Here is a 26,495-nt window from a genome sequence, read left to right as displayed (position 1 = left end):
GAGAAAGAAAGAAAAATCTTGAATAATCCACGAATTTAATAATCCTGGAATGCATCAGGAGTGGAGTGAATTATACTTAGCCTTGTGACATTTTCAGTGCCCTAATTATAGTATCTTAAATAGGAAAATAACTATTTTCTATCCTACTCAAATTAGTGTGTATATTATTTAATACCATTTATGTTGGAACCTAATTCTATATTTTGGAAAGGACTACTTTTCCATTAGCTTTCCAGCAGACATTTTTGAGTTTCTTTCTACTGTATTGTGTTAACTCTTGTGCTCCACTGTTAAAATTTGATCGGTGTATTTCCATAAGAAATCTGAAATTTTGAGTACGATTGATTGATTTTTTTGGTTCAGCGTAAGGAAGGTGAAGGTGGAATCCTAGCCTTTTGCAGTGGCTCTGGGATGGTACCATGGTTTAATCGGTTTTGTGCCTCTGATAGTGCTTGTCCTTTTACGTACTGCAGTGCTTCTTAACCAGGGACAGTTGTGCTCCCCAGGGGACATTTGGTAATGTCTGGAGACGTTTTTGATTGCCACAACTATATTGAATGCTATTAGCATCCAGTGGGTAGAGTCCAGGAATGCTTTTAAATATCCTTCAGTGCATTGGACAACCCCCCTCCCCCCCCCCCCCCACCAAAGAATCATCTGACCTCAAGGAGCAGTAGTGCAAAGAGTGGGAAAACTTCACGCATGGCAGTTGCACCATAATGTATATTGAATTGCAAAATGCATTCACTCAATTAAGCATAAAGCTTTATATATTTGTATTCACTTACCAATTTGATGATTCACAAGGGAGAATTTAGCTCTTGGCTTCATTATGCTCAAAGTATTAAAACAAAATTTTGGCAATTATAATTGATTTTAGGTTCATTGTATTCAATGGGAAGAGTATGATATTATAATCAAATGTTAATCACTAGTAAGATTCAATGTTCTTATTTTGGGCTTCCCTTCTTCCTCAAGAGAGCTTCTTGGAATCAATATTGCGTATTATTCTCTGCAATATTTGCACTTGGATCTGACATAATCAATTCTGTAGAAAATTTAATTATCCAGATGTCTAAATCAGTAATTAATCTGGATAATCCCTATTCTACTATATTCTACTTCATCTCATCTTTAGTGTAAAAGTCAGAGATACTAAATAGAATCGCTGAATCCAGCGGCTAGCAAGATAAGCCTTCAGCTTCATGCAAAAAGGCTAGAGTGGTTCCCACTATCCCAGTGAAGTAAAAGTTAAATTTTAGTGGTTGGTCCTATGTGCATCATTTCTGATCCTGCTTTAAAATTACTACCTTTTGGGGTGCCTGGGTGACTCAGTCGGTGAAGCGTCTGACTTTGGCTCAGGTCGTGATCTCATGGTCTGTGAGTTCAAGCTCCGCATCAGTCTCTGTGCTGACAGCTCAGAGCCCGGAGCCTGCTTCGGATTCTTTGTCTCCCTCTCTCTCTCTCTCTCTGCCCCTCCCCTGCTCACATTCTGTCTGTCTGTCTGTCTCTCTCTCTCTCTCAAAAATAAATGTTAAAAAAAAAATTAGAATTACTACCCCTTATTTCAATTGACCTGTTTTAATTTGGACAAAACTTAAATAGTAGATAGGAAAAAAAAAAAAAAAAGGAGATAGATACTCAAGTTTTTTGTGGGATGAGGAGTCAGAAGCAGGCAGGGATGACGTATAAGCATGTAAGTGCTCTATGATCCCACACGTATGTGGTAATATAATACACAGTGGTGTGGTAATTTGTTGAATCGTCTTCTTAAATAGTCGTCAATACCACCATTAAATGGAGGATTAATGGATGGTCATATATGATGTGCCTCACTTCAGTATGATGCTTGGCGGGAGAAAAACCCCTACCTAAGATTTGCAGGTTCTCTTCTTTCCTTTGTATTCATGTTCACGAACGTGACCTACTGAACTCCGGCTCTTAGAAGTTCGGCCGATCTGACATTCCTAGGAGACTTTCAGGATTGGTAACATTTGTTCATTAATATCTGCGGCAACTAGAGTAGAAGCAATTCTGGATAGGTTTAAGTGCCAGAGAGTTTGGAATTTGGAAGTAGGATTTTGCTATGATTTCTGAGCGCTGGCAGAAAACGTTGGAGCGATCCCTTAGCAATGGCAGTAATCTGATCAGTCAGAAATAGCCTGTGCTTTAACAAACAGGAGGCTGCCAGCGTGTGAAGTTAGTGCATGATAGATTAGGTGAGGTTGATGAGAAAATAGATGGTGTTATAACATGCAGAAACTGTGTTAACGTGCTTAACATGAGCGTTTTGATGTGACCGGCCTGCCATACTTATCTCTTTAAGAGAGAGAAAAATGAGAACACTTCCTGACTCTTAACCTCCCTCTTCTGTTGTGGTTTCTCCCCACCCCCCCCCCCCCCCCCCCCCCCCGCCATGTAGTGGTTCTCAGCCCTGGCAACATGTTAGAATTTCTGAAAGAGTTCTTAAAAATTACTAATACATGTGCTCCATTCCTAGCAACCCCAATATAATTGAGGCTTCGGTATTGGTGTTTTTTATTTTCTATTATTTTTTATAATATATATATGTGTATATATTTTATTGTGAGAGAGAGAGAGAGAGAGCCTGATTGGGGAGGGCAGAGAGAGAATCGCAAGCAGGCTCCACACCGTCAGCGCAAAGCCTGATACGGGGCTCAGACTCCTTAACTGTGAGATCATGACCTGAGCCGAAGTCAGACACTTGACTGACTGAGCCACCCAGGCGCCCCTTGGTGTTTTTAAAAGAGCTCCACAGATGAATCTAACATGCAGCCAGGCTTGAGAAGCCCTGCTTTCTAGCAGGGCATCACAGTTGTCTGGAGGGCTATTTATGAGGTCGGGGCTGGGGCCTGAGAATTCATTTACATTTCTAGTAAGTTCCCAGGTGATGTTGATATTGCTGGTAAGGTGACCACATTTTGAGAATCACCAAGAAGGCAGTCTTAAACCCAAATGACTTTTTTTTTAATTGATGGTTTGATGGTGTCTTAAATATTGCTAGAGATACGTCGTAGAGTTAAAATTTGAGATTAAAGAATATTATGTATAGGATTCCTTTTATATGAAACAAGGGTTGCTTTTTTTGTAATAATTTTATTAAAATTTTTTTTTGGAGGAAAAAGCTGTATCAATGATAATTAAAAGCTCTGTATAGTACTTCATAGTTTAAAAAGCTAATGAATTTACAATTTCTAATAGAGTTTTTGAACATTTAAAATAACCTGTTTGTGGGTTTTCTTTTTAACCTCATTACTTAAGAATCCTTCAGATTTCAGATCTTACATTTTATTTCTTAAAATTTTCTTAAAGTTTATTTATTTTGAGAGAGCAGAGAAGGTGCGGGGAGAGAGAGGGAATTCCAAAGTAGGGCTTGAACTCATGAACTGCGACATCATGACCTGAGCTGAAATCAAGGATCAGATGCTTAACTGGCTGAGCCACCCAGGTGCTGCAGATCTTATGTTTTAGAGTCTCTTTAGATATCTTAAAAAAAAAAAATTGTTTTTAATGTTTATTTGTTTTTGAGAGAGAGACAGTATAAGCAGGGGAGGGACAGAGAGAGAGGGAGACACAGAATCCGAAGCAGGCTCCAGGCTCCGAGCTGTCAGCACAGAGCCTGATTCAGGGCTCGACTCACTAAGTGTGAGATCGTGACCTGAGCCGAAGTTGGACGCTTACATGACTGAGCCACCCAGGCACCCCAGTCTCTTTAGGTATCTTAATGGATATAGCTCAAACCAAAAATACTCATTCTTGTTCAATAGAAATTTTAAGAATTTTCAGTTTGGATAGTTGGTTTTGAGATGGGAGAAATGTTTTCTTTTTACTTAGCTTAAATATGCTGGAGGAATGGAGCCATACACTGAGAAGAATGGGGACAAGCGGGAACTGAGAGGGAGATAGTGCTTACAAGTTGGGGCAGCGTTAGAGGAAAGGGAACCTTCCAGGTTTGGAAACAGGAGGAGAAGGTGGCCTGGGACTTCGAGGAATGAAGGAAGCAAGGGATGGATATTCAAGAGCTTGCCCAGAGTTCATGTATGGCAGAGTTAATTCTCAAATCTTGGGTCCCTAAGACTCCAGAGTCGATTCTCTTTTCTGCAAAACAGATAAAGGAAAAAAAAAATGTTAGTTGTAATGACCCAGCTCTGCAGCCAATGATCGTTTGTGACAATTAGGAATCCTGGAAAAAAGTTTCTAGAGGGTATTGGCTTTTTGTTGCATTATATTTGAATACTGCGAATTTGTAGTCCGAAAAACGACAGCTTTCCAATGTGACTTTCTGTGCTTTTCAGAAATCGTCCTCAGCCTTTGATTACTGTGCTTGAACATAGACCTGATTGCTGGCCAGTACTTTTGCAGCAGCTGACGGCTTTTTTCCAGCGATGTCCTGAAAGGTAACGTAAAATAAAATAAATGAGGAAGATGGAATGGCATATGCTCATTGTAGAGCTTTTTGTGTGTTTGTTTTTAAAGCTGCTTTATGTTGTTTTCTCTTAAAGAGATGTCTTAGAGTATAGTTTTCCATTTTCTTTTTAAGAGTAAGAGAAAAAAATCTAGATTTAATTGATAGTTGAAATATTGAATATAATAAAAGATATTAACAAGGTTAATAAGCATTGGTTAGGTAGGAAAGTTGATTAGAAGTATTTGGTAAATGACTGTACACAATGCATATAAAAGATAGATTTTTTTTTTCCCCCCTGGAAATTGGCTAGTGAATTCTTTCTCCATTAGAAACCTACCAATTTGGGGGCGCCTGGGTGGCTTAGCTGGTTAAGCATCCAACTTCGGCTCAGGTGATGATCTCATGGTTCGTGGGTTCGAGCCCCACACCAGGCTCGGTGCTGACAGCTTGGAGCTTGGAGCCTGCTTCGGAGTCTGTGTCTCCCTTTCTCTCTGCCCTCCCCGGCTCACACTCCATCTCTCTCTCTCTCAAAAACAAACAAACAGACAAAAGAAAAAAGAAAAAAAACAAAAAGGAAGAAGCCTGCCAATTGGGATCAAGTAATACAGCTACACAGGAGGTTAGTTTAGCTTCACCAGGGAATTCTAATGGTCCTCAGAACCACCCCCCTTTCTTCCATCCATACTGTACTGGCTTATATTATCATCTCATTTGGTTATTGTTGATAATGCTGCTATAAACATTGGGGTGCATGTACCCCTTTGAATCCATATTTTTGTATCCTTTGGATAAATACCTAATAACTGCCATTGCTGGATTGTAGGGTAGTTCTATTTTTCACTTCTTGAGGAGGCTCCATGCTGCTTTCCAGAGTGGCTGCACCAGCTTGCATTCCCACCAACAATGCAAAAGAGATCCTCTTTCTCCGCATCCTCGCCAACATCTGTGGTTGCCTGGGTTGTTGATGTTAGCCATTCTGACAGGTGCAAGGTGGTATCTCATTGTGGTTTTGATTTGTATTTCCCTGATGATGAGTGATGTTGAGTATCTTTTCATGATCAACACATTTTTAAAATGAAATTTCTTGCTGTTATTAAATAGATTAGGATATTTTATAAAAGATACTCCTGATGTGCCAAGTTTATTATTAAGCTTGGTTTTAGGGTAATCCTTAAGAATACATTTCCAGGGTGCCTGGGTGGCTCAGTTGGTTAAGTTTCAGACTCTTGGTTTCAACCCAGGTCTTAATCTCATGGTTTGTGAGATTGAGCCCTGTGTTGGGCTGTGGGCAGGATTACTGATACTATCTCTGTCCCTCTCTTTCTGCCCCTCACCCACTCGTGCTCCCTCGCAAAATAAATAAACTTAAAAAAAAATTTCTAAATCTTTAGTCAACATGTAATTACCTTTTGGTTATTTTCATTTCAAAGGAGTATTATATTGGGATTTGGAAATAGTTATTTTAATGAAATTTGTCCAGATATTCATAAGGTAAAAAAATTATTAACTTTGGTTTATTCACTGATAAGCTTCTTTTCATTTAAATTCTCAGATCTTCGATTATGCCATCTAGAGCCTTTAGGAAGTTCTAAATTAAGTTTATTTGCCACGAATAATTTCAGTTGTCTCCTTTCTGCTTATACACTGTGGGATTTTTCTTTGCAGGAGGAAATTGATAATTCTGGTTGCATTTTTCAACAGTCTATTAGTTTCCTGAGATTTAATTTTAGAGCAAGTTAACTTAGTCACTTAGTACTTAGTAACTTTAGTTGTTGTTTGGAAGGTAATGAAGGAATGTTGGTGATTAATTTACTGAGAAAATCTAGTGATTCACAACTATGGGAAGAAGGCAAAATGTTGTGAAGGCAGCTTGTATTCTAGCTCTTTCTGTCTTAGGAATTGTTGACTGTCTGAGTTCATTTTTAATAGTATGTAGATGTCCTAAAATGACACTATATCTTCATGCTAGATTTTTGTGGGGCATTGTTTTATTTTTTATTTTTTATTTTTTTACAGGTATTTATTTTTGAGAGACAGAGCATGAGTGAGGGATGGGCAGAGAGAGGGAGGGAGACACAGAATCTGAAGCAGACTCCAGGCTCCGAGCTGTCAGCACAGAGCCCAATGTGGGGCTCGAACCCACCAACTGTGAGATTGTGACCTGAGCCTAAGTCAGACAACTGACTGAGCCACCCAGGCACCCCGGGGCATTATTTTCTAATTAAATTCTGCCTTCATTTATAGAAAGCCTGTGTGGTAAGACTTCACCTTCATGGAACTGAGAATTGGATAAATCGTCAACAGTGTCATAGTCTTTAGGCCTGGATACTTTAAGGTTATCTAGTCTTATGTATAATTTCTCAGATGAAGGAATGAGAAATTCCTTCACATGACTTGCTGAAGGTCAGATGGTTGGTTAGAGATTGAGATGGGCCTAAAGCCTCAGGTTTTTGACTTTCATTCCAAGTTTTTTTCCCACTACTTCTCCCTCTGAACATAAATAGAAAAGACTTGTGTGTAGATACAGGCATAGTTAGCTCCATTTGTAAACATTTTCTGTTTAAATTTTAGAGGGGAGAGAGAGAGCAGTGGAGAGGGAAGTGGGAGAGGGAGAGACCATCTTTTTATTTATTTTTTTAACATTTATTTATTTTTGAGAAACAGAGACAGAGCATGAGCAGGGGGGGAGGGGGCGAGAGAGAGAGGGGGGGAAACACAGACTCCGAAGCAGGCTCTGGGCTCTGAGCTGTTTGCAGACCCCAATGCAGGGCTCTAACTCGTGAACTGCGAGACCATAACCTGAGCCGAAGTTGGACGCTCAACCGACTGAGCCACCCAGGTGCCCCGAGGGACAGAGAATCTTAAGTAGGTTCCATGTTTGGCTGGGAGCCTGACTATAGAAGCTCGATCCCACGACCCTGAAATCGTGACCTGAGCTGAAACAAGAGTCAGACACTTAGCTGATTGAGCCACCCATTTGAGTGGGAAGAGCCTAAGAGGCAGAACTTGGCAAATTACTGTAATAATTCCTTATGTGTAATATGAAACGTGAAAATGCAATTACGATATCGGATGCCTGCTGATTGTAAAAGTATGACTTAGAGTAAGTGAATCGATTAATTTAGTGATCGCTTTGGAGGCCTAGTGTGTAGTCATTGGTGATATAGCAGTAAACAGAAATCCATGCTGTCCTTTGGCTTACAGTCTGCCAGGGGATAGAGATGTTAAGTAAATAATGACAAATGAAGTCCTTGTCCTGTTGAAGCACGAAATGGGGATCTGCCCTGGCTAGGTGTGACTGCGGGAGTCATTTGAAAGGAGGGAGCCAGAAAATGATAGGAATTAGCAGAAGAAGGAACACAGAAGGAAGAAAGAGGAGAACGTGAGAGGGAATGGCACATGAGAAGAAAGCTTAGATAACTTCATTGACACCTGAAAGACACTTAGTGTGGCTCAGTGGAGAGTGGGGGGGTGGGGTGGCAAGAAATGAGGCTGGAAAGACCAGCAGAGGCTAAATTATGGAGGGCTTGCAAATTGGGCTAAATACTTTCTCTTAAGTGGGGGCACACTCTTTTAAGCTGGTTACTAACATGAGCAAATTTTTATATGTGGAAGGTGCTTCTGGCATTTTAGTGACTTTGGATGTGGAGTTACTGGGATATATAGAAATCTAAATAGATAGGAAAAATTTTGTAAAGCCTTCCTCCTCTTTTCTTTCTTTTTCTTTTTTGTCTTTTTTCTTCTTCTTTCTTGTTCTTCTTCTTTCTTCGTCTTTCTTGTTCTTCTTCTTTCTTCTTCTTTCTTTCTTCTTCTTTCTTCTTCTTTCTTCTTCTTTCTTCTTCTTTCTTCTTCTTTCTTCTTCTTTCTTCTTCTTTCTTCTTCTTCTTTCTTCTTCTTTCTTCTTCTTCTTTCTTCTTCTTCTTTCTTCTTCTTTCTTCTTCTTCTTTCTTCTTCTTCTTTCTTCTTCTTCTTTCTTCTTCTTCTTTCTTCTTCTTCTTTCTTCTTCTTCTTTCTTCTTCTTTCTTCTTCTCTAAGAGAGAAAGAGAGAGAGAGCATGAGTCGGAGAGCAGGGCAGAGGGAGGTAGGGAGAGAATCTTAAGCAGGTTCCATTCCCATTGTGGAGCCTGATGTGGGGCTCAATCCCACAACCCTGGGATCATGACCTGAGCCGAAATCAGGAGTTGGACCCTCAACCGATTGAACCGCCAAGTGCCCCAAGGCTTCTTCCTTTGAGTGGGAAGAGCTTAAGAGGCAGGACTTGGAAAGTTACTTTACTTCTTTCTGCTTTGTTTCTGCCTCTGCGTCAGGGCATAATTTCATAGCGTTTTGGTGAAGAAGAAATGAGTTGAAAGGCATAAAGTGCAGTAACTTGCACCGCGTGTGTTAACAATTGGACAAGTAAATGTTAACCGTTGTTATAATCTTGGGATGTCTGTATGGTTTTGTGTTACATATGACTTCACCGGTAGAGTTTTTCCAAAAATGCATGCCTGTGTCATATTCCTGGAGAGTGGATCCTGATGTCTGTAATTCCAAAAAGGTTCTCAGGTTGCTCTTCATCAAAGACTGGTCCTGCAGATGTAGATGCTATTCTAGTGTGCAAGTAGACATCCTTTCAGTGCTGGGTATCAGGCTTATGGTCTCCAGGTGTTGTCACGAAGTGACACAAAGAACTGCTTGGTACGGATCCAGGTAGGTCACGGTGCAATGGTGGAATCACGAGAAAAAGTTACACTTGATGGTATCGTAGCTTTTCGTGAACTATAAATTGATGTTTGACGATTATGGCTTGGTACGTAGTTTAACTTGGTGACTGGCTGATGCGTTACATGGCTTGCAGGTCAGAAGTCTCATGCATCCAAATAATGGCACCATTTCTGTGGTATCTGTATTGTGAACCATCTCAGTTAGAAGAATATGCTAAACTCCGACTAACCCTGCTGAAAGTCTTACTTCAGCCCCGGGTTCCTGGTGACACAGAACAGCCATCAACATTGGAACAACAGATACTTCAACTGTGCTGTGACATGGTTCCATGTCTGCAGGTAAGGCCTTCTTGTCCTCCTTTACTTACACAACGTCAGCATCAGCAAGTGTTGTTGGTCATTGTCAACATACATGAAGTAAGAACCCATGTGATATGCAAACTCAAATACAAGCTCCGCTCTAGAAACGCTTGCAGGCTTTTGGAGATGATGAAGGGACCAACTCTAGATTTAACATTAATACATATCATGTTAACTAGCTTCACAGAAATATAAATCGGGATGCCTGGGTGGCTCAGTTGGTTAAGTCCCCAACTTCAGCTCAGGTCATGATCTCGCGGTTTGTGAGTTCGAGCTTTGCATCGGGCTCGCTGCTGTCCCCTCTCTCTGCCTCTCTCCTGTTCACGTGGATGCATGTTCTCTCTCTTTCACTCTCTCTCTCTCTCTCTCTTTCGCTCTCTCTCTCTTTCGCTCTCTCTCTCTTTCGCTCGCTCTCTCTTTCGCTCTCTCTCTCTTTCGCTCTCTCTCTCTTTCGCTCTCTCTCTCTTTCGCTCGCGCTCGCTCTCGCTCTCGCTCGCTCTCGCTCTCGCTCGCTCTCGCTCTCGCTCGCTCTCGCTCTCGCTCGCTCTCGCTCTCGCTCTCGCTCTCGCTCTCGCTCTCGCTCTCGCTCTCTCTCGCTCTCTCTCTCTCTCTCTCTCTCTCTCTCTCTCTTTCGCTCTCTCTCTCTCTCTCTTTCGCTCTCTCTTTCTGTCTCTCTTTCAAAAATAAGCATTAAAAATAAAGTTTAGGGGCTCCTGGGTGCCTCATACCGTTAAGTGTCTGACTTTGGCTCAGGTCACGATCTCATGGTTCATGAGTTCAAGCCCCGTGTTGGGCTCTGTGCTATAGCTCAGAGCCTGGAGCCTGCTTCGGATTCTGTGTTTTCCTCTCTCTCTGCCCCTTCCGTGCTCGTACTGCACCCCCCCCCCCCAAAATAAATAAACATTAAAATAAAATCAAGTAAAAAAAGATATAAATCAACATAATCCATTTTAGGATTAGTAAGAATGAACACTTTTTGTTTAAGAAAGACTTCCCAGGGGAAGAGAGTTTTGAGTTGAGTTTCTCCTTGTGCTAGACACTAAAAAAGTTACAAGGAAAAAAAAAAGACCTCTTTACAAGTTAGAAAAAGGTTTGTCTTGGGGAAGATACAGCCTTGAGGATGCAGGGCTTGACCAGCTGAGTGCTGGCTAGATTCCACTTTCCACGCATCTCCCTATGACATACGCGGTGACCCTGATGCTTCTTGCTCTGCTCATGAGAAGCCCACAGTCTAGTAAGGGAGTTAAGACAAGTATATATATTCTCTTATTTCGAAGTAGATGGATAAAAGATGTCTAGGGGCGCCTGGGTGGCTCAGTCGGCTAGGCGTCTGACTTCAGCTCAGGTCATGATGTCACGGTTCATAAGTTCGAGCCCCGAGTCAGGTTCTGAGCTGACAGCTCGGAGCCTGGAGCCTGCTTCGGATTCTGTGTCTCCCTCTCTCTCTGCCCCTCCCCCACTCATGCTCTGTCTCTCCATCTCTCAAAAACTGAATAGAAAAAAGTTAAAAAAAAAATTAAAAAAAAAAAGATGTCTAACAGGTATGGATCCAATGCCTAGGAAGTTCAAGGGAGAAATATGAGCTAATGTCTCTGTAACTGCAGATTGGAAAAAATTTTTAATTCTTAAAAATTTTTAATTTTTTTCTTGAGAGCAAGAAAGCAGGAGCGGGAGAGGGGCAGAGGGAGAGGAAGAGAGGATCTTGGAAAAAAAACATTAAAGAAATATTTTTGTTAATGTTTATTTTTATTTTTGAGAGAAAGGCAGAGCATGAGCAGAGGAGGACCAGTGACAGAGGGAGACCCAGAATCCAAAGCAGGCTCCAGGCTCTGCACTGTCAGCACAGAGCCTGACAGGGAGCTCGAACTCATGACCCGTGAGATCATGACCTGACCCAAAGTCGGATGCTGAACCTCCTCAGTCACCCAGGCGCCCCGAGAAAGGGAGAATCTTCAGCAGGCTCCACACTCAGTGAAGAGTGAGATGTGGGGCTTGATCTCACAACCATGAAATCATGCCCTGAGCTGAAGAAATGAGATGCTACGCCAGATGCTTAACTGACTGAGCCACCCAGGCGCCCCTATAACCACAGATCAAAAAAAAAAAAAAAATACCAGTTGCCCGTGTGTTGAGATATTAGTGTTGTGAGTTAATTTATCAGGCCATCCCATGTTATCATAGAGGTTTGTCTTTTGCCTAGACTCTGAGCCCCATGTTGCTTAGCCGATGGAGGGAATCTGTGAATATTTTTCAGAGCGATCACTTGAGGTCACAGATGACCGGTTTTAAGTTTGCGCTCCCAAAGAGTGACTCGAGTGAATCTTTCCTTTGCGACTCATAAATAGGCTTTGCTGTAATCAAGGCAGAGAAATGTTAATTAAAACGAATTCTCCTGTGGCTTTTTCCAAAGCTTTTGTTTTGTGTGGGCAATAAAGCAGTGTGTAGGCAGAACATCTTGAACCGGGGTGCACTTTGCCACCGCATGCTTGCCTGAAACTGTTCGGGGTTCTTTGATGAATGTTTGCATTCATCCTTACGAACCGATTATTGACAAGCCTAAATAACTTCTAGCAGTGAGCTCTGTGGAACATTTCTGGCAGTCTGTGGCTTGTTTAATAGAGTCATGACAGGTGAACAAAAAAGGGATACATCCTTTTGAACTAATGGAGCTAGCGACATAAATACATTTAATCATGTTACAAATCGGCTTTCTTAGAATATGAAGAATCTCCACATCTGGAGGGATCTTAGTGGCGATGTCATGCATTTTCCCACTGAGGCGTTTTCCCAGGTGTTTCTTCAGTTCTCTGAGATAACCATCCCATGACTAATGAAATATTTTAGTGATCAGAAGCATGCAATTTTGCAAGGCAACCTTTTTCTTCAAGTACGTCTAATTGACCTGCATTTTCTTAAGATTTTACCCATTAGTCTCCCTTCTTCATAGAACAGAACAAAGTAGGCTTTAAAAAGAGCCCATCTACATCCTGTTTTATGTTGTCTATTTCTCTTTTCTTTCCCTTTCTTCCTTTCCATCCTCCCCTCCTTTCTTTCCTTCATCACTTTCTTTACCAATGTTTCCAGACTTTTCCCTGTCCGTTGCCAGGAATTCTTTAGCTTATCACGGCTCAGAATGTATCATTATGAAATGTTCTTTTTAGAGCTGAATATACTCCTGTACTTGTGGTGTGACCCATACTGTGCACTTGAGTAGTATCTCATTAATTAAAAGAAAAATTATTTTAGAGAAAGCCATGCCACTGATGGCTGAAATCATAGTCAAGGAAATCCTGTTTTCTTTTTACACCAATTGTTCTTCCATGTTGTATTTGTGGAATTGTCTTTTTTTTTTGGATTTACCTGCCTTAAACATCACTGTTGACTTTGTCCAAGACTTTGATTCATTCTTTTTAATTGTGACTCTTGTCATTGCACATGTTGTCTATCGTACATGACCTATTGCTACATCAAGAAAGAACATTACTTTATAAATATTGTTACAAATTTTGGTGATATTACAGGTTAGAGACCCTTTGATGCTAACTTGCTGAGGTTGTCCCCCAATTTTTTTATTATGGAAAATTTCAAGTATGCACAAAAAAATACACTCAAGGAAATACATTGTCCAATGAACTTGAGGCTTTGTTTTAAATCCATTTTCTTGGTGGCCTTTTTCCTTTCTCATTGTATATTTGCAAAAGAGCAAAATAATTTAGCTGTTGGACTCTTCACATTTATTTTTTATAACTTAGTATTTTCTATCTCCCTTGATCTTTTAATATCTTTTTTTTTTCTTTTGTTGGCTAGCCATTGATTTTTCTCTTGGTATAACTTAAAGTCATTTTGGGTTATTATGGTGGTAACAACTGGTGAAAGGTTCAGCTGGTCAGCTGTAGGCTTTCCTCTTGATGAGTTTATTTTTTTAAACATTTATTTATTTTTGGGACAGAGAGAGACAGAGCATGAATGGGGGAGGGGCAGAGAGAGAGGGAGACACAGAATCGGAAATAGGCTCCAGGCTCCGAGCCATCAGCCCAGAGCCTGACGCGGGGCTCGAACTCACGGACCGCGAGATCGTGACCTGGCTGAAGTCGGACGCTTAACCGACTGCACCACCCAGGCGCCCCCCTCTTGATGAATTTAACAGACATGAGGCTTCAGATTGAAGCAGATGGTTCATTGTTTGGAATCTCTGGGAAATGCCAATGTGTCTGTGAGTAGGACCATATCCTTAATACCAACTCCAGAATTTTGATCGGAACAGCTGGGTTTGAACTGAATTGGGATTTTCAAGAGCACCCAAGTCCTTCCTATCTAATACATTAGCCTGTTGAGTAGACATCCTACCCTTTGAATATGGTCTTCCGTTGCATCTGCCAAGTGTGGAAATGATGCCCTCAGTTAAGGTTGTCTGAGCAAATAATCTCCAGGTGAAGGGCTTAGTAGTACATAGACTAACATGCCAACCCATTTCTTCCAGGTAACTATGTTGGAATTGTAGAAAGGAGAGTTCATTTGGAGAACTCAAAACCTGCTTTAATTAATTTCCTTCAACATGTTGGCAGTGTCATGTAATTTGTCTTTAAAAAAAAAATCCGCACTCAGAGAAGTTAGGAAAATAAATGAAAAGAAGTTGGACCAGCCAGCAGCAATGAAAACAGTGGCAAATTGTATTTTGGCTAGTGACAGAAAAAGGCGGAGTTGATCCATGGTTTAATCCTCTTTGAGTTTTGTACATTTCTTCATTTCTTGGAAGTCTTCATACATTTGGAGAAAAATATTGTTAAAGCTTCCTGTGTAGTTTACAATTACCCTTTGGTTTTGTATATTGTTTTAATAGCATACAATTAATTTGTTTTTTAAACAGGTAAAAGATTTGGTCCAGACAACAGAAGTGATGACGTTTATTGAAGAAGTATATTTAAGCCTTCTGCGTCATCCCACTTTCTGGAAAATTCAGCTTAGCCAGCTGACCCTTCAGCTCTTGTGTGTCTGTGAAGTCAGCTTAAAGATAACTGGGGAATTCTCCTCGTTAATTCACCTTTTAGAGCACAGCGTTGAACTTCTGAAGGAGGTAAGGATAGTACGAAATTTTAATATCCCTGTTGTCCCTTAAGTGGGCCTTTCAAAGCAGGGTGAGTGTATTCTTTTACTTCATTGCATATCAAAGGTGTTTTGATCAAATACCATTAGATCATACTATCTTTTTTTCAACGTTTTTATTTTTTATTTTTTATTTTTTATTTATTTTTGGGACAGAGAGAGACAGAGCATGAATGGGGGAGGGGCAGAGAGAGAGGGAGACACAGAATCGGAAATAGGCTCCAGGCTCCGAGCCATCAGCCCAGAGCCTGACGTGGGGCTCAACTCCCGGACCGCGAGATTGTGACCTGGCTGAAGTCGGACGCTTAACCGACTGCGCCACCCAGGCGCCCCTAGATCAAACTATTAATGTGCTACTGCTGTCATCTGTTATAAAAACGAGTCACTAAATTTGGAGCACCAGTTAAGGGTCTACCCCTGTAGCATTTTGTTTTTCATTTATTCACGTACAACACAAGTACTGAGCACCTATTATATGCTCGACCCTGTAGAATACATACAAGAGAAGGTACAGTCTGTGACCCCAAGAGACTTACAAACGTGCAAATAAATAATGCAAATAATTGGACAGTAAATTAAATGCTTTTCTGGGAGGATCTGGAAAGTGCAGCGGGAGTACAAATTAAGGGAAGCAGGGCCTTGAGTTCAGATTTGAGGAAGTCTGAAGAGGGGTTTGCCTGATACAAACCAGGTGTTGGGGAGGCATTCCAGCTGTGGAACAACATGTGCCCAAACACAAACATGAGCAAGCTGGGCAGGCGTGACCTTTTCAGAAAACAAGGTGTCAACAAGGTACTGTTGACCGATCAAGATGTAGGGGAGGAGGCTGGGCCTACCACGAAAGGTCTTCTGTGCCACACGAATGAATTTACACTTTATCTTCTAAGCGAGGCGTGCTATTGCAACCTTTCTGCATGGAGGTGCCCTCCTATTTTCGGGTGTGGAAGATCATTGTGGTGGGAGAGTGGAGGAGGTTTTTAGAGCAGGGCAACACTACTGGGGCAGGCAGTGAGGAGGCACGTCTTAGACCGTTGGGGTGGCTGTAACAAACTACCACGGGATGGGTGGCTTGAACGACACAAATTCGTTGTTCACGCTTCTGGAGACCAGGAAGTCCCAGGCCAGGGTGCTGGCTGACTGGATTCTGGTGAGGAATCTCTTCCTGGCGTGTAGATAGCTGCCTCATTGCTGCGTTCTCACAGGGTGGGGAGAGAGCAAGAGTGAGCCATCCCTTCTTGTTAAAAGAACACTATTCTTACTGGATGAGGGCCCCACCCTTATGACCTCATTTAACTTTAATTCTGCACTCCAAATGTAGTCACATTGGTAGTTAGGACTTCAGCATGTTTATTTGTGTGGCGGGGCAATGTTTCTGTCCATAGCAAGGGGCTGATTAGGAGAAGAGAGTAGGAAAGAGTAGAAGATGGAGCAAGAGAGTAGGAAAAGAGAGATGTGGGAGATGAAGTCAGTAGGGCTTTGTGACTGATTAGATGGCAAAGGAGAAGTTCCTTGACAAGAGTCTCAGCTTCCTCTTTTGGGCATCTGGATGGCGCCATTCACTCGGAGGGATGGCAGCAGATGTTGGAGGGAAGGTGACAAATCTTGGTTTTAGGGAGACTTGGTGTGAGGTATATATGAATCATAGATAGTTGGGTATGTGGTTTTGAAATTCAGGATCGAAGCTTTTAAGCGAAAGGTGTAGCTTTGTAGACATCTACTTCGGGGCGAGTTTTAGCCATGGGATTGCATTGCGTGGGTTTTCATGGAACTCCAGGGGCTAGAGTGTAGTGAAAATGGGGAGAGCAGATGGCTAGAAGGATTACATGTTAAACAGAAGAGACTGAGGACCTGAAAATCAAGGGAAGGAATAGCTCCTATTTCGAAAAGGTGAATGGCCAACATTGTCATGCTGAGAGTATTTAAAATAAGGTATGGAAAGTACTGTTAGGATGCAGTGAGTAGAAGTTTATTGTTTGCATTAGAGGAAGCAGTTTGGAGTGATGGAACCAAATTAGAATAAAGGAGTAAGTGATAGGTAGGAAACAGAAAGGGGGTGTAGATTTTAGGACGTGGGAGCCAAGGAAGGCAAATTTGTCAATTTGTCAACCATGTGTTTGTGTTCTATAATATATATTGATATGTGTAATAGTAATATGTGGTATATATTCTATAGTAATAGAATATCTCTATAAAGATCAATACTTTATCTCTATTACGTAAAATCTGTTATCTCTACTGTATGTTGTATATAACAGGATAATCATTATAGATCAAAGCCCTATTTAGATGTATAAATATATATAACCATACCTATTAGATATATAACATCTGCTGTTTATGACACATAATATTTCTAGATAAGATATAGAAAATATGTAAAAACACAGTTCTTCTTACATTTTGGATGTTAACCCCTCATCAGATAGATCATTAGCGAATGATCTCCCGTCCCGTAGATTGCTTTTTCATTTTGTCAATGATTTCCTTTCCTTTGCTGTGCAAAGGCTTTTTATTTTGATGCAGTCTCATCAGCTTGTTTTTTGCTTTTGTTGTCCTTGCCTCAGGAAACACCCACAACAATACTGCTAAGACCAACTTCTGATTGCTTACTGCCTATGTTTTCTTCCAGGAATTTTATACTTTTAAGTGTTATAGTAAGGCTTGAATCCATTTTAGTTTTTTAGTGTATGATGTAAGACAGCGGTCCAGTTTCATTCTTTTGCGGGTAGCTGTGTAGTTTTTCCCAGCACCATTTGAGAGACTGTCCTTTCCCCATTGTATATTCTTGCCTTTTTTGTCGAAGATTAATCATCCATAGGAGTGTCGGTTTATTTCCAGGCTCCCTGTTCTGTTCCATTGATCGGTGTGTCTGTTTTTGTGTAAGTACCATACCGTTTTGATTACTGTAAACTTGCAGTATAATTTGGAACCTGGGAGTGTGATACCTCCAGCTTTGTTGTTCTTTTGCGACATTGCCTTGGCTGTTTGAGGTCCTTCTGTGGGTCCACACAAACTTTAGGATTATTCTAGTTTGGTGAAAAATTCTATTGGTATTTTGATAGGGATTGTTTTGAATCTTTAGATTGTTCTGGGAAGTATGAACGTTGTAACAATAATTCTTCTAGCCCATGAACATGGAATGAATATCTTTCCATTTATTTGCGTCCTTTTCAGTTTTTCATTAGTCCCTTATTGTTGTCAGAGTACAGGTCTTTTACTTCCTTGGTTAAATTTATTCCTGTGTATTTTTTTCTTTTTTGATAACAGTTGTATATGGGATTGTTTTCTTAATTTCTCTTTCTGATAGTTTAGTATTAGTGTATAGAAATGCAACAGATTTCTGTATGTTGATTTTTGTATCCCACAACTTTACTGAATTCATTTATTTTAATAGTTTTTCAGTGGAGGCTTTGGGGTTTTCTGTATGTAGTATATGTCATCGGCAAATGTGACAGTTTTCTTTCTAATTTGGATGTCTTTTATCTCTTTTGCTTGCCTCATTGCTGTGGCTAGGATTTCCCATACTATGTTGAATAATGGGGTGAGAGTGGGCATCCTTGTCTTGTTCGTGGTCTTAAAGGGAAAGCTTTTAACTTTCACCATTGAGTATGATGTGAGATGTGGGTTTGTCATATATATCCTTGATTATTTTAGAGTATGTTCCAACTCTACTCACTTCATTGAATTTTTTTTTTTTATGATAAATGATTGTTGAGTTTTGTCAAATGCTTTTTTTTTTTTTTTAACATTTATTGATTTTTGAGAGATAGAGTGAGACAAAGTGAGAGTAGAGGTGGGGAAGAGAGAGAGGGAGACACAGAATCCAAAGCAGGCTCCAGGCCCTGAGCTGTCAGCACAGAGCCTGACGTGGGGCTCGAACCCACAAACTGTGAGATCATGACCTGAGCCAAAGTCGGACGCTCAACTGACTGAGCCACCCAGGCGCCCCTGCTTTTTCTTTTTTAAACTGGGCACGGAGGGGCACCTGGGTGGCTCACTTGCTTGAACATCCGACTCTTGATTTCAGCTCAGGTGATCATCCCAGGTTCTTGGGATCAGGCTCCATGTCAGGCTCTGCACTGGGTGTGGATGGAGCCTGCTTAAGATTCTCTCTCTCTCTCTCTCTCTCTCTCTCTCTCTCTGCACCTTTCCGCTGCTTGTGCATGCTCTCTAAAAATAAAAAATAAAAAAGTGGACATGCAGAATTTGAAATGAAGCTGATGAAAAGATAATGGCAAAGAACAGTATGACGGTATATACAGTAAGCATATTGGTTTCAAAATGTATTGACTGTCCTCAAGTAGATAACCATTGCTTCGTTGTTCTCAGCTGTATTTCAAAACAGTGAGCAGGTATAGGCCCAAAGACACACATTAGAAAATATTCCTTTAAAACAATTCACAATTTTTCTTTCTTTGCTGGGTTTGAGAAGTCCATAAATAAGCACTTTGGAAGAGTGTGCAGTTTATTTTCACTTTTTAAATGGTATAACAGAGATGTGGATGTTTATTTATTATATACGGTGCCGGAGTTGAGAGTATTTCCGAGGTTATAACTTTGAATTTGTCAGACTAAGTTGTTTTCTCCAAGTGTTTTCTTAACACTTGGTTCTAGCTCTTGTTTCCTTTTTTTTTTTCCTTTCCTTTTTTTTTTTTTTTCCCCTTGCCTGTCTTCACAGTTCCTAGACACTTCTGCTCGGCAGGTGTTTCTGTAAAATTTCAGAAATGAAGTAACTTCAGGAAAATTTAAGCAAAAGCCTGGACCTTTCTTCTTTAGTTCCAGAATACGTTAATGTTTTCTTTATTTAGAAAGCTTTCAAATTTAGAAAGCTCAATTTCAAAGCTTTAGAAAGCTTATGTTTTTTTGCAATTTATTTATTAGAACTTGATGTTCACATTCTTCTTTTTCACTTCATTTATATACTTGATGAAAATATTTTTCAGTTTCTATGGTTATTGCTTTGCTACATTTAAATGTGCTTAATAGATTACTGTCATGTAAAAATAATTTCTGCCTCCCTGGGTACTGTTGTTTCTTTTATAAAAATACCATGACTTACTAAAATTTGGTAAGTGTAGTTCTTTACCTAAGTTGTGGAGTCTGGATCAGTTGAGCTACTTTGCAGAAATGAAGTATCTTGTAGTATTTCACGTAGGTTTTCAGTGGTTTGAAAAATCGGTTTTGAAGACTTGTCAGTCTGTTGTGTTACGGAGTTTTCTGCTTTAAAGTGATTTGGGGTATAGCCTAGGCTCTTCAGCCAGGTGCGATAACGTTTTGAATTCACGTGTCACTGCCGTGGCAGTCACCATCCTTCCTGTAGGAGAGCAGGCTTACTGTAAATAACGTTGTACAATTGAGGAGGGCACCTTTTGGGATGAGCACTGGGTGTTGTATGGAAACCAATTTGACAATAAACTTCATATATTGAAAAAAAAATAAAAAAAATAAAATACAAAATTAAAAAAAAATAACGTTGTACAATAGGTTGAAGATCTCTTATGTTATATGTACTCTTCCTGGATGCGTGTTAATAAAGCATGGCTCTGGGAACTTCTTTAATTCCACTCTTGTTTTTCTTTTAGGATTTTCCTGTTGAACTGGTCATAATTGGAATAGCTTTACTGCTTCTACAGACTCCAGCAAGTCAGCAGAAGCCGATCTTAAGTCTGGGTAAATAAAAATACTCTCACAAGAGTAAATTGTAAATCTAACATGAGTGGTAGCAGGACTCACTTGAACTATGTATTGGGTTGTGCTATAAAGTCCTATATACTTTGAGTTTCCATTCTAGAATTTTCCTAATTAAGGAACAAAGTAGAACTTTGTTTTTATTACCAAACAAGGTGGGGGTTTTTTTGGTAATTTTTTTTTTTTAATGTTTATTTACTTTTGAAAGAGAGAGCGTGAGTGGGGGAGGGGAAGAGAGGGAGGGATGGAGACACAGAACCCGAAGCAGGCTGCAGGCTCTGAGCTGTCGGCACAGAGCCCGATGCGGGGCACAAACCCATAAACTGTGAGGTCATGACCTGAGCCAAAGTTGGATGCTTAACCGACTGAGCCACCCAGGCGCCCCCAGCAAGGTGTTTTCTGCAAGGCTCCTTATGCCATAATTTACCAGTTATCTCAGCTGTGCATTAGGACGTTATAATCTACATCCTGTAGCAATGACATTGGTAAATATTTTGAAGGGCATCTCAACTTATTCACAGTGTATATCAGATTGAAAGTCAATAGCATAAAACGCCTAAAACAAAAGAAAGGTACAAATAGCATTTGTATTCATTTTTTAAACCCTATATACCTTTCCTATTTAAAACCGTTGCGACCTGGAACACGATTTAATTTATAGTCACTGTATCAACCTAGCTGGAAACAAATGAAAGATAACATTCTTCCGACTATCCAGGATTGATTTGAAACGAGGGTGAGGGATGGGGTTAAAGGGGGGGGGGGGTGGGAGGGGAGTTTAAAAATGTTCCTTTTAAGAATATGGTAAAGAATCCAGTCGCTAGGGCTGACAGATTGGCAAGGATGTCATACCTTTAAAACGCAGCTTTTATGCTAGTGTCGCCTTGCTTTACTCGGTCTAATACGATCCGTGTAGTCATGTAGGATCCGACTAGATTATGTTGCTTGGTGCCGTGATCTGTGGATCTGTCCCCACCGTCATTTTCAAGTGCTTGAGGGAAACCCCGACGGGGAGCTTCATGGTGGGCGTTTTAATTCATCACGATTTTGAGGGTCAGTTGGTCTCCTGTTTACAATCTGTCTTGACCATGGCTCTAGCAAGTGGAGGGGACCCGTGGCTTCCCGCGCTGTTTGTCTGTTGGCCTTGTTTAGGCCCTCCTGAGGCTCTTTCTGAACTGCTTTTGCCTTTTTGGTTGATGGTGTTGTTCTTCTGGCGGTGCACATGGCATCCTCCCGCGGGTATAATTTGCCAACGCTAGCACTTTAGACAGCCATACTTCTGTTTTCTTTTCTTTTCTTTTCTTTTCTTTTCTTTTCTTTTCTTTTCTTCTTTCTTTCTTTCTTAGCAGCTTTCTTGTGGTACAGTTTATTTATCATAAAGTTCCCCGTTTTTAAGTGTAAAGTAGTTTTTTGTTTTTTTTTTTGTTTTTTTTTAACGTTTATTTATTTTTGGGACAGAGAGAGACAGAGCATGAACGGGGGAGGGGCAGAGAGAGAGGGAGACACAGAATCGGAAACAGGCTCCAGGCTCTGAGCCATCAGGCCAGAGCCCGACATGGGGCTCGAACTCACGGACCGCGAGATTGTGACCTGGCTGAAGTCGGACGCTTAACCGACTGCGCCACCCAGGCGCCCCCTTTTTTTTTTTTTTTTTTTTTTTTAATGACTTTACAGAGTTGTGTAACCAGCCGTGCGATCTTGTTTTCGAGCATTTCTATCATCCGGGATGTTATGTTGCAAAGTAGGGAAGGTGTGTTGTTTGTCTATTGGGCAAGAGTGCGTTCAAACAGGAGCACCAAGAGGATGATGATTTCGAATTTGCTAAATGCACAGCGGTAATACAAAGTTTATGCTGCTTCGTTATTAAACACTCGCCTTGATTGTAAATAGCGACCTCTAAAAATGCCTGGAAGATTTATAACAAGGAAGATAGAACTCTATGCATTTCCTGTTTTATAAAAGGTGATGGATTTTCCTAATCTCTCAGAGAGAATCTTGGATTAAGACTCCTGGCTGGCTTGGAACGATACAGAGAAGATTTGCAGCCCTGTGCAAGGATATATGCGAATTTGTGAAGCGTTCCAGATGCTTAAAACTTAATGGGGGAAACCCCCCCCCCCCCCCCCCCCGATACCTAGGCAGAAAAGGTCAATTAGTAGTGTTAGAGTAGCAGGTATTTGGACTTCATACCATGTTTAGGTTTGACTTCTTCCCTGCCCCCCACCCCCCACCCCTCACCCCCCGACCCCGGTCCCATGGCTAAGTTTATTGTATTTGTTCTCTTAGAAAATTAAACACTTTAAAAACCAGGCCCACGTGGCAGCTTGAGTCCCTCTGTTCATGGAGACTGAGAAGTCTCAGCCTGTCTTCACGACACGGGGACACAGGGTGTGGGATGGAGGGTTGAGAGCATGGTGCCAGAGCAAGGGGCCAAGAGTAATGGACTGAAGAGGCGGGGAGCAGCTTGTCCATCTCGTCGAGGAGGAAGGGGGAGTGGCTGCACGCAGCGAGATTCCCCTGGACCCAGCTCTTAAGATCCTTCTTGTGGTGCTCCATGGGGCTGGGATGGGGGAAGTGGATGGCAGGGAAAAGTGGTGCACGTGACAGGGCTGCAGAGGCCACCCCGGAAGAAGGCAGTGCGCCAGCAGGGAGCGGACACAGGACTTGCCAGTGCCTGTCCAGCCCTGCAGGGAGAGGACCAGTGGCTTGGTTGGGGGCTGGGTCCTGCGCGAAGACCTTCGGTGCCTTCACCGCCGGCGCCCCGGCCAAGTGCTGGGTCAGGTCACGCTCCAGACCCTGGAAGCTGGGCTGGCAATGACATTTGCAGAAGGCGCCCAAGTGGCAGTGCAGCGGAGTCAGGTTCCTGGCGGCGATCGTGGCCGAGACCAACCCCAGTAACTGGAGGAACGAGCCCCCCAGGCCGGCGGTTGTGCGTCACGGCCGTCACGAGGGTGCGGCCCAGGTTTGACTTCTGATGGAAAGAAAATATTGGCAACTCCTTGACCTGCTTGTAGAATTTTTTTTTAATTTTTATTTTTTTATTTTTATTTTTATTTATTTTTTGCTGCGATGGGTAATTCAGATGATTACTTTGGTACTCTAGCTCTGAATCCTATGAGTGACGTCTTTCCATAAATTAGTGTTCATCTAATAATTGTGAAAAAATAGATATTTATGCCTTAACTCATTATGTTAACGGTCTAGGGGAGATTATACACGTAGCTAATTTATTACCCATTCGTGCGTATGTTTCTGATGTGTAAGCCGAGTGTCCATTTTAAAACATCATTTATAAGAATGAGTCTGTTGGTTGCTGGTGATGGACTTTGAGATTTTTCCTGATCAGCTTTTTAGCAGTTACAGTGAAGGACATCCCCGCTTCAGCATCTCAATATAATTCTCACCTGGGTTTGTCAGGGAAGCATGCACATCGGTCTTAGAACCCACTGATCAGGAACTCTGGTCTCTGGCTCCGCTGAGGACAGTAGAAGGGCCTGACCGCACAAGGGCAACAGTTGAGTTGTACTTTAAAGAAATTCGTATTTACTTAAAGAGTTGGTTTATACTCTGTGGTATGTATTTTCTCTAAAGAGTGTCTTCATTACCAGTTACCTACATTCACCGCTTGTTGTCGATAATAGTTCGTTTTTACGTTCCTCCGATTTCTGAAAGGATAAGATTTGTCATCTTAGTTATGTGTCTGACCCAGTCGTAAAGGGGTAAGGAAACTTTTTGCGTATCACTCTTAAACAAGATAGCATTTCGTCGGATTGTGGTAGTAATTTCTTAACTGTGAATTGTCGTTTTGATGAATAGCTCTGAAGCTCGTCTCTTTTGCTGAGGGTCAGAAAATCCCAAAGGCCTCCTTGGTGCTGGTGATGCCCCTTCTGCAGATCCTGTCTTCTACTGCCTTGGAAGACTGTATGTCCACGGACGAAGAAGGTCCCTCTAGGCAGCAGTTGGCTCTAAACCTTTTGGAAATAGTACAGCAGGAATCCTGCAGAGACGACCACCAGAAGGTAATGAGTTCAGCCTTGTTTCTCTTAAGTAAGGTGGCAGTGTGGGACTTAGGTTTGCGCAGGTAATCTCATATCCCGATGAAGTATCTGTTTGGGTGTGAACACCTTGAACGTTACCATTCTGTCAGGCAGTGGTGTAGCTATTAGTATATTCCTCTGGACTGTGAATGGGGAGGGTAAAATCAATTTTGGAAGTGCTGTATAATTTTTTTTTTTCCTCTTTGAATTTCCCGTCTACATTAGTAGTTCAAGGTCCTGAGAAATCCTGCAGAAAAGGAACTAGTTCAATTTAACCTAGTGCTTCTCCAACACATTTGAGCAAGGAATCCTCCTTTCTTGTCGTACTGTTTAGTAAGGACAGAGTGTTGCTACATCTGGGACAATCCAAGGCTGGGAATCTCAAACGCCTGGAAGTTCTGGCATCTGCAAGAGCTAGGACTTCATTTTTTAAGATGTGGCACCTTCTGCCATTTTCCTGGGCTTAATGGCTCCCGATGTCTCCTGTGTGTGCCCCCACGCTGCGGCCTTCAGTCGGAAGACTGCGGGTCTGTCCCACTCCATCGGTATTCCTGCCTGCTAGGCATACCTCAGTCTGCTTTGTCAATCTCACCGTCTCTGTTACGATAACGTAAACGTATTGTCAACATCTGGTTAGTGGCTGGCTTCTGGGCCTGCATTTGTTAGACCTTTTCTCTTTTGGTATTTGAGTTTTGCCTTCAGTAAAATGTGGGATTATTTCCCAACTACCGATTTTCTGGGGATTGAATGAGGATTCAAGAAGGAAAACAGGTGAAACATCTTCTGTCTCCGTGGAGAGTGACATTATATAAATGCAGGCGACCGCCACAGTTGTTTGATTCTCGAAAGCAGGGAAACCTGGAATCACGTATTGTTAAATGTTCTAGCAGCAAAAATCCGGACACTGTGATTCCTTGCTTGAGGGCACAGCAAAAACTAGCCCACAGGCAAATTGGCTGCATACTGCAGCATCCGAATTCCTAATTGTTTGTCCAGAACTTTAAAACTTGACATAGGTAATTCACTTGCAATGAGAGAAGGAAGTTCTTGGGCGCCTGGTGGCTCAGTCAGTTAAGTGTCCGACTTCAGCTCAGGTCACGATTGCGACGTTTGTGAGTTCAAGCCCCGCATGGGGCTCACTGCTGTCAGTGGACAGCCCACTTTGAATCCTCTGTCCCCCTGCCCCTTTGCCCCTCCCCACTAGTGTTTTCTCTCTCAAAAATAAATAAACATTAAAAAATATTTAAAAAAAATAAAAGAGGGAAGGAAGTTCTCGTGCCCACTCTAATACAAGTGCGGCCTGGGTTTTCTTTCTTCTTCTTCTTCTTCTTTTTTTTTAATTACTTTTTAAAAATGTTTTTATTTTGTTGTTGTTGCTAATAGTTAAATCGTATATGTAATTTTTAAAATATTTGTTTTTGAGAGAGATGAGAGAGAGAGACAGACAGACGGAGAGTGAGCAGGGGAGGTGCAGAGAGAGAAGGAGACACAGAATCGGAAGCAGGCTCCAGGCTCCAAGCTGTCAGCACAGAGCCCAACACGGGGCTCGAACTCACGAGCAGTGAGATTATGACCTGAGAGGAAGTCAGATGCTTAACCTACTGAGCCACCGAGGTGCCCTGCCCAGGTTTTCTAATAGCCTTTTACTTTCCCGCCTGATTGGCTGGTACAGAACAATGATTGTATTCTGGATGGGGGCAGGCCAGGCTATACTTTATGTCTAAGAGTTCTGTTCTTTTAGCTCACAAGTGATATTTTTTGAGAATCACTCTGAAAGGAATACACGGGTGCTCAGTTGACTATTCGCCTAGGTGTGTCGGAATTGTGGTCATTAACACTAACAGCTGGACTCTGTCTCCAGCAGCTGGTGAAGAGGGAGGAGGAAGGAATACCATTAGGGCTATAAACATTCTCCCGATGATAATGTGCTGCTTTGTGGACGCTCGGCGTAGTTACGATCACCATTTTTTAAAAATGTAAGCCACGGTTTACTGATGGCTTTTCTTCTGCACCTGTCCAGGCCTTTATATTCCAAGCATACCTATAAATTTAACAGGATGCAAAGTCTGAGTCTCTCCCTGAATCTTTGCTTTTGCACATAATGCTCTTTTGTCTCCTTTGCCTAACCTACTCATTCTTCAAGACTCGGCCAAACGTTCTCAGCCTCCTGGA

The 26,495-nt window shown here is 41.6% G+C and overlaps 1 protein-coding gene and 2 pseudogenes across 9 annotated transcripts in view; 2 read left to right on the top strand and 1 right to left on the bottom strand.

Moving 5' to 3' along the window:
* Window positions 1-26,495, top strand: part of FOCAD (focadhesin) — a 313,853-nt gene that overhangs the window by 71,937 nt on the left and 215,421 nt on the right. For all 9 annotated transcript variants that reach the window (XR_007146086.1, XM_047828975.1, XM_047828979.1 and 6 more), the window contains 5 exons: window positions 4,317-4,418; window positions 9,270-9,474; window positions 14,363-14,569; window positions 20,181-20,268; window positions 24,103-24,305. Coding sequence is in view for 8 of the 9 variants with exons in the window: in XM_047828975.1 (XP_047684931.1) it covers window positions 4,317-4,418; window positions 9,270-9,474; window positions 14,363-14,569; window positions 20,181-20,268; window positions 24,103-24,305 (805 nt within the window). In the remaining variant the exon portion in view is untranslated. The remainder of the gene's footprint in view (window positions 1-4,316; window positions 4,419-9,269; window positions 9,475-14,362; window positions 14,570-20,180; window positions 20,269-24,102; window positions 24,306-26,495) is intronic.
* LOC125151035 (uncharacterized) lies at window positions 22,279-22,377 on the top strand (annotated as a pseudogene).
* LOC125150436 (prosalusin-like) lies at window positions 22,552-23,217 on the bottom strand (annotated as a pseudogene).

Source organism: Prionailurus viverrinus, chromosome D4, assembly GCF_022837055.1.
Source record: "Prionailurus viverrinus isolate Anna chromosome D4, UM_Priviv_1.0, whole genome shotgun sequence".
In the NCBI taxonomy this organism is placed as follows: Eukaryota; Metazoa; Chordata; class Mammalia; order Carnivora; family Felidae; genus Prionailurus; species Prionailurus viverrinus.
Note: the sequence above shows the minus strand (reverse complement) of the source record. Positions and strands in the feature narration are given on the sequence as shown.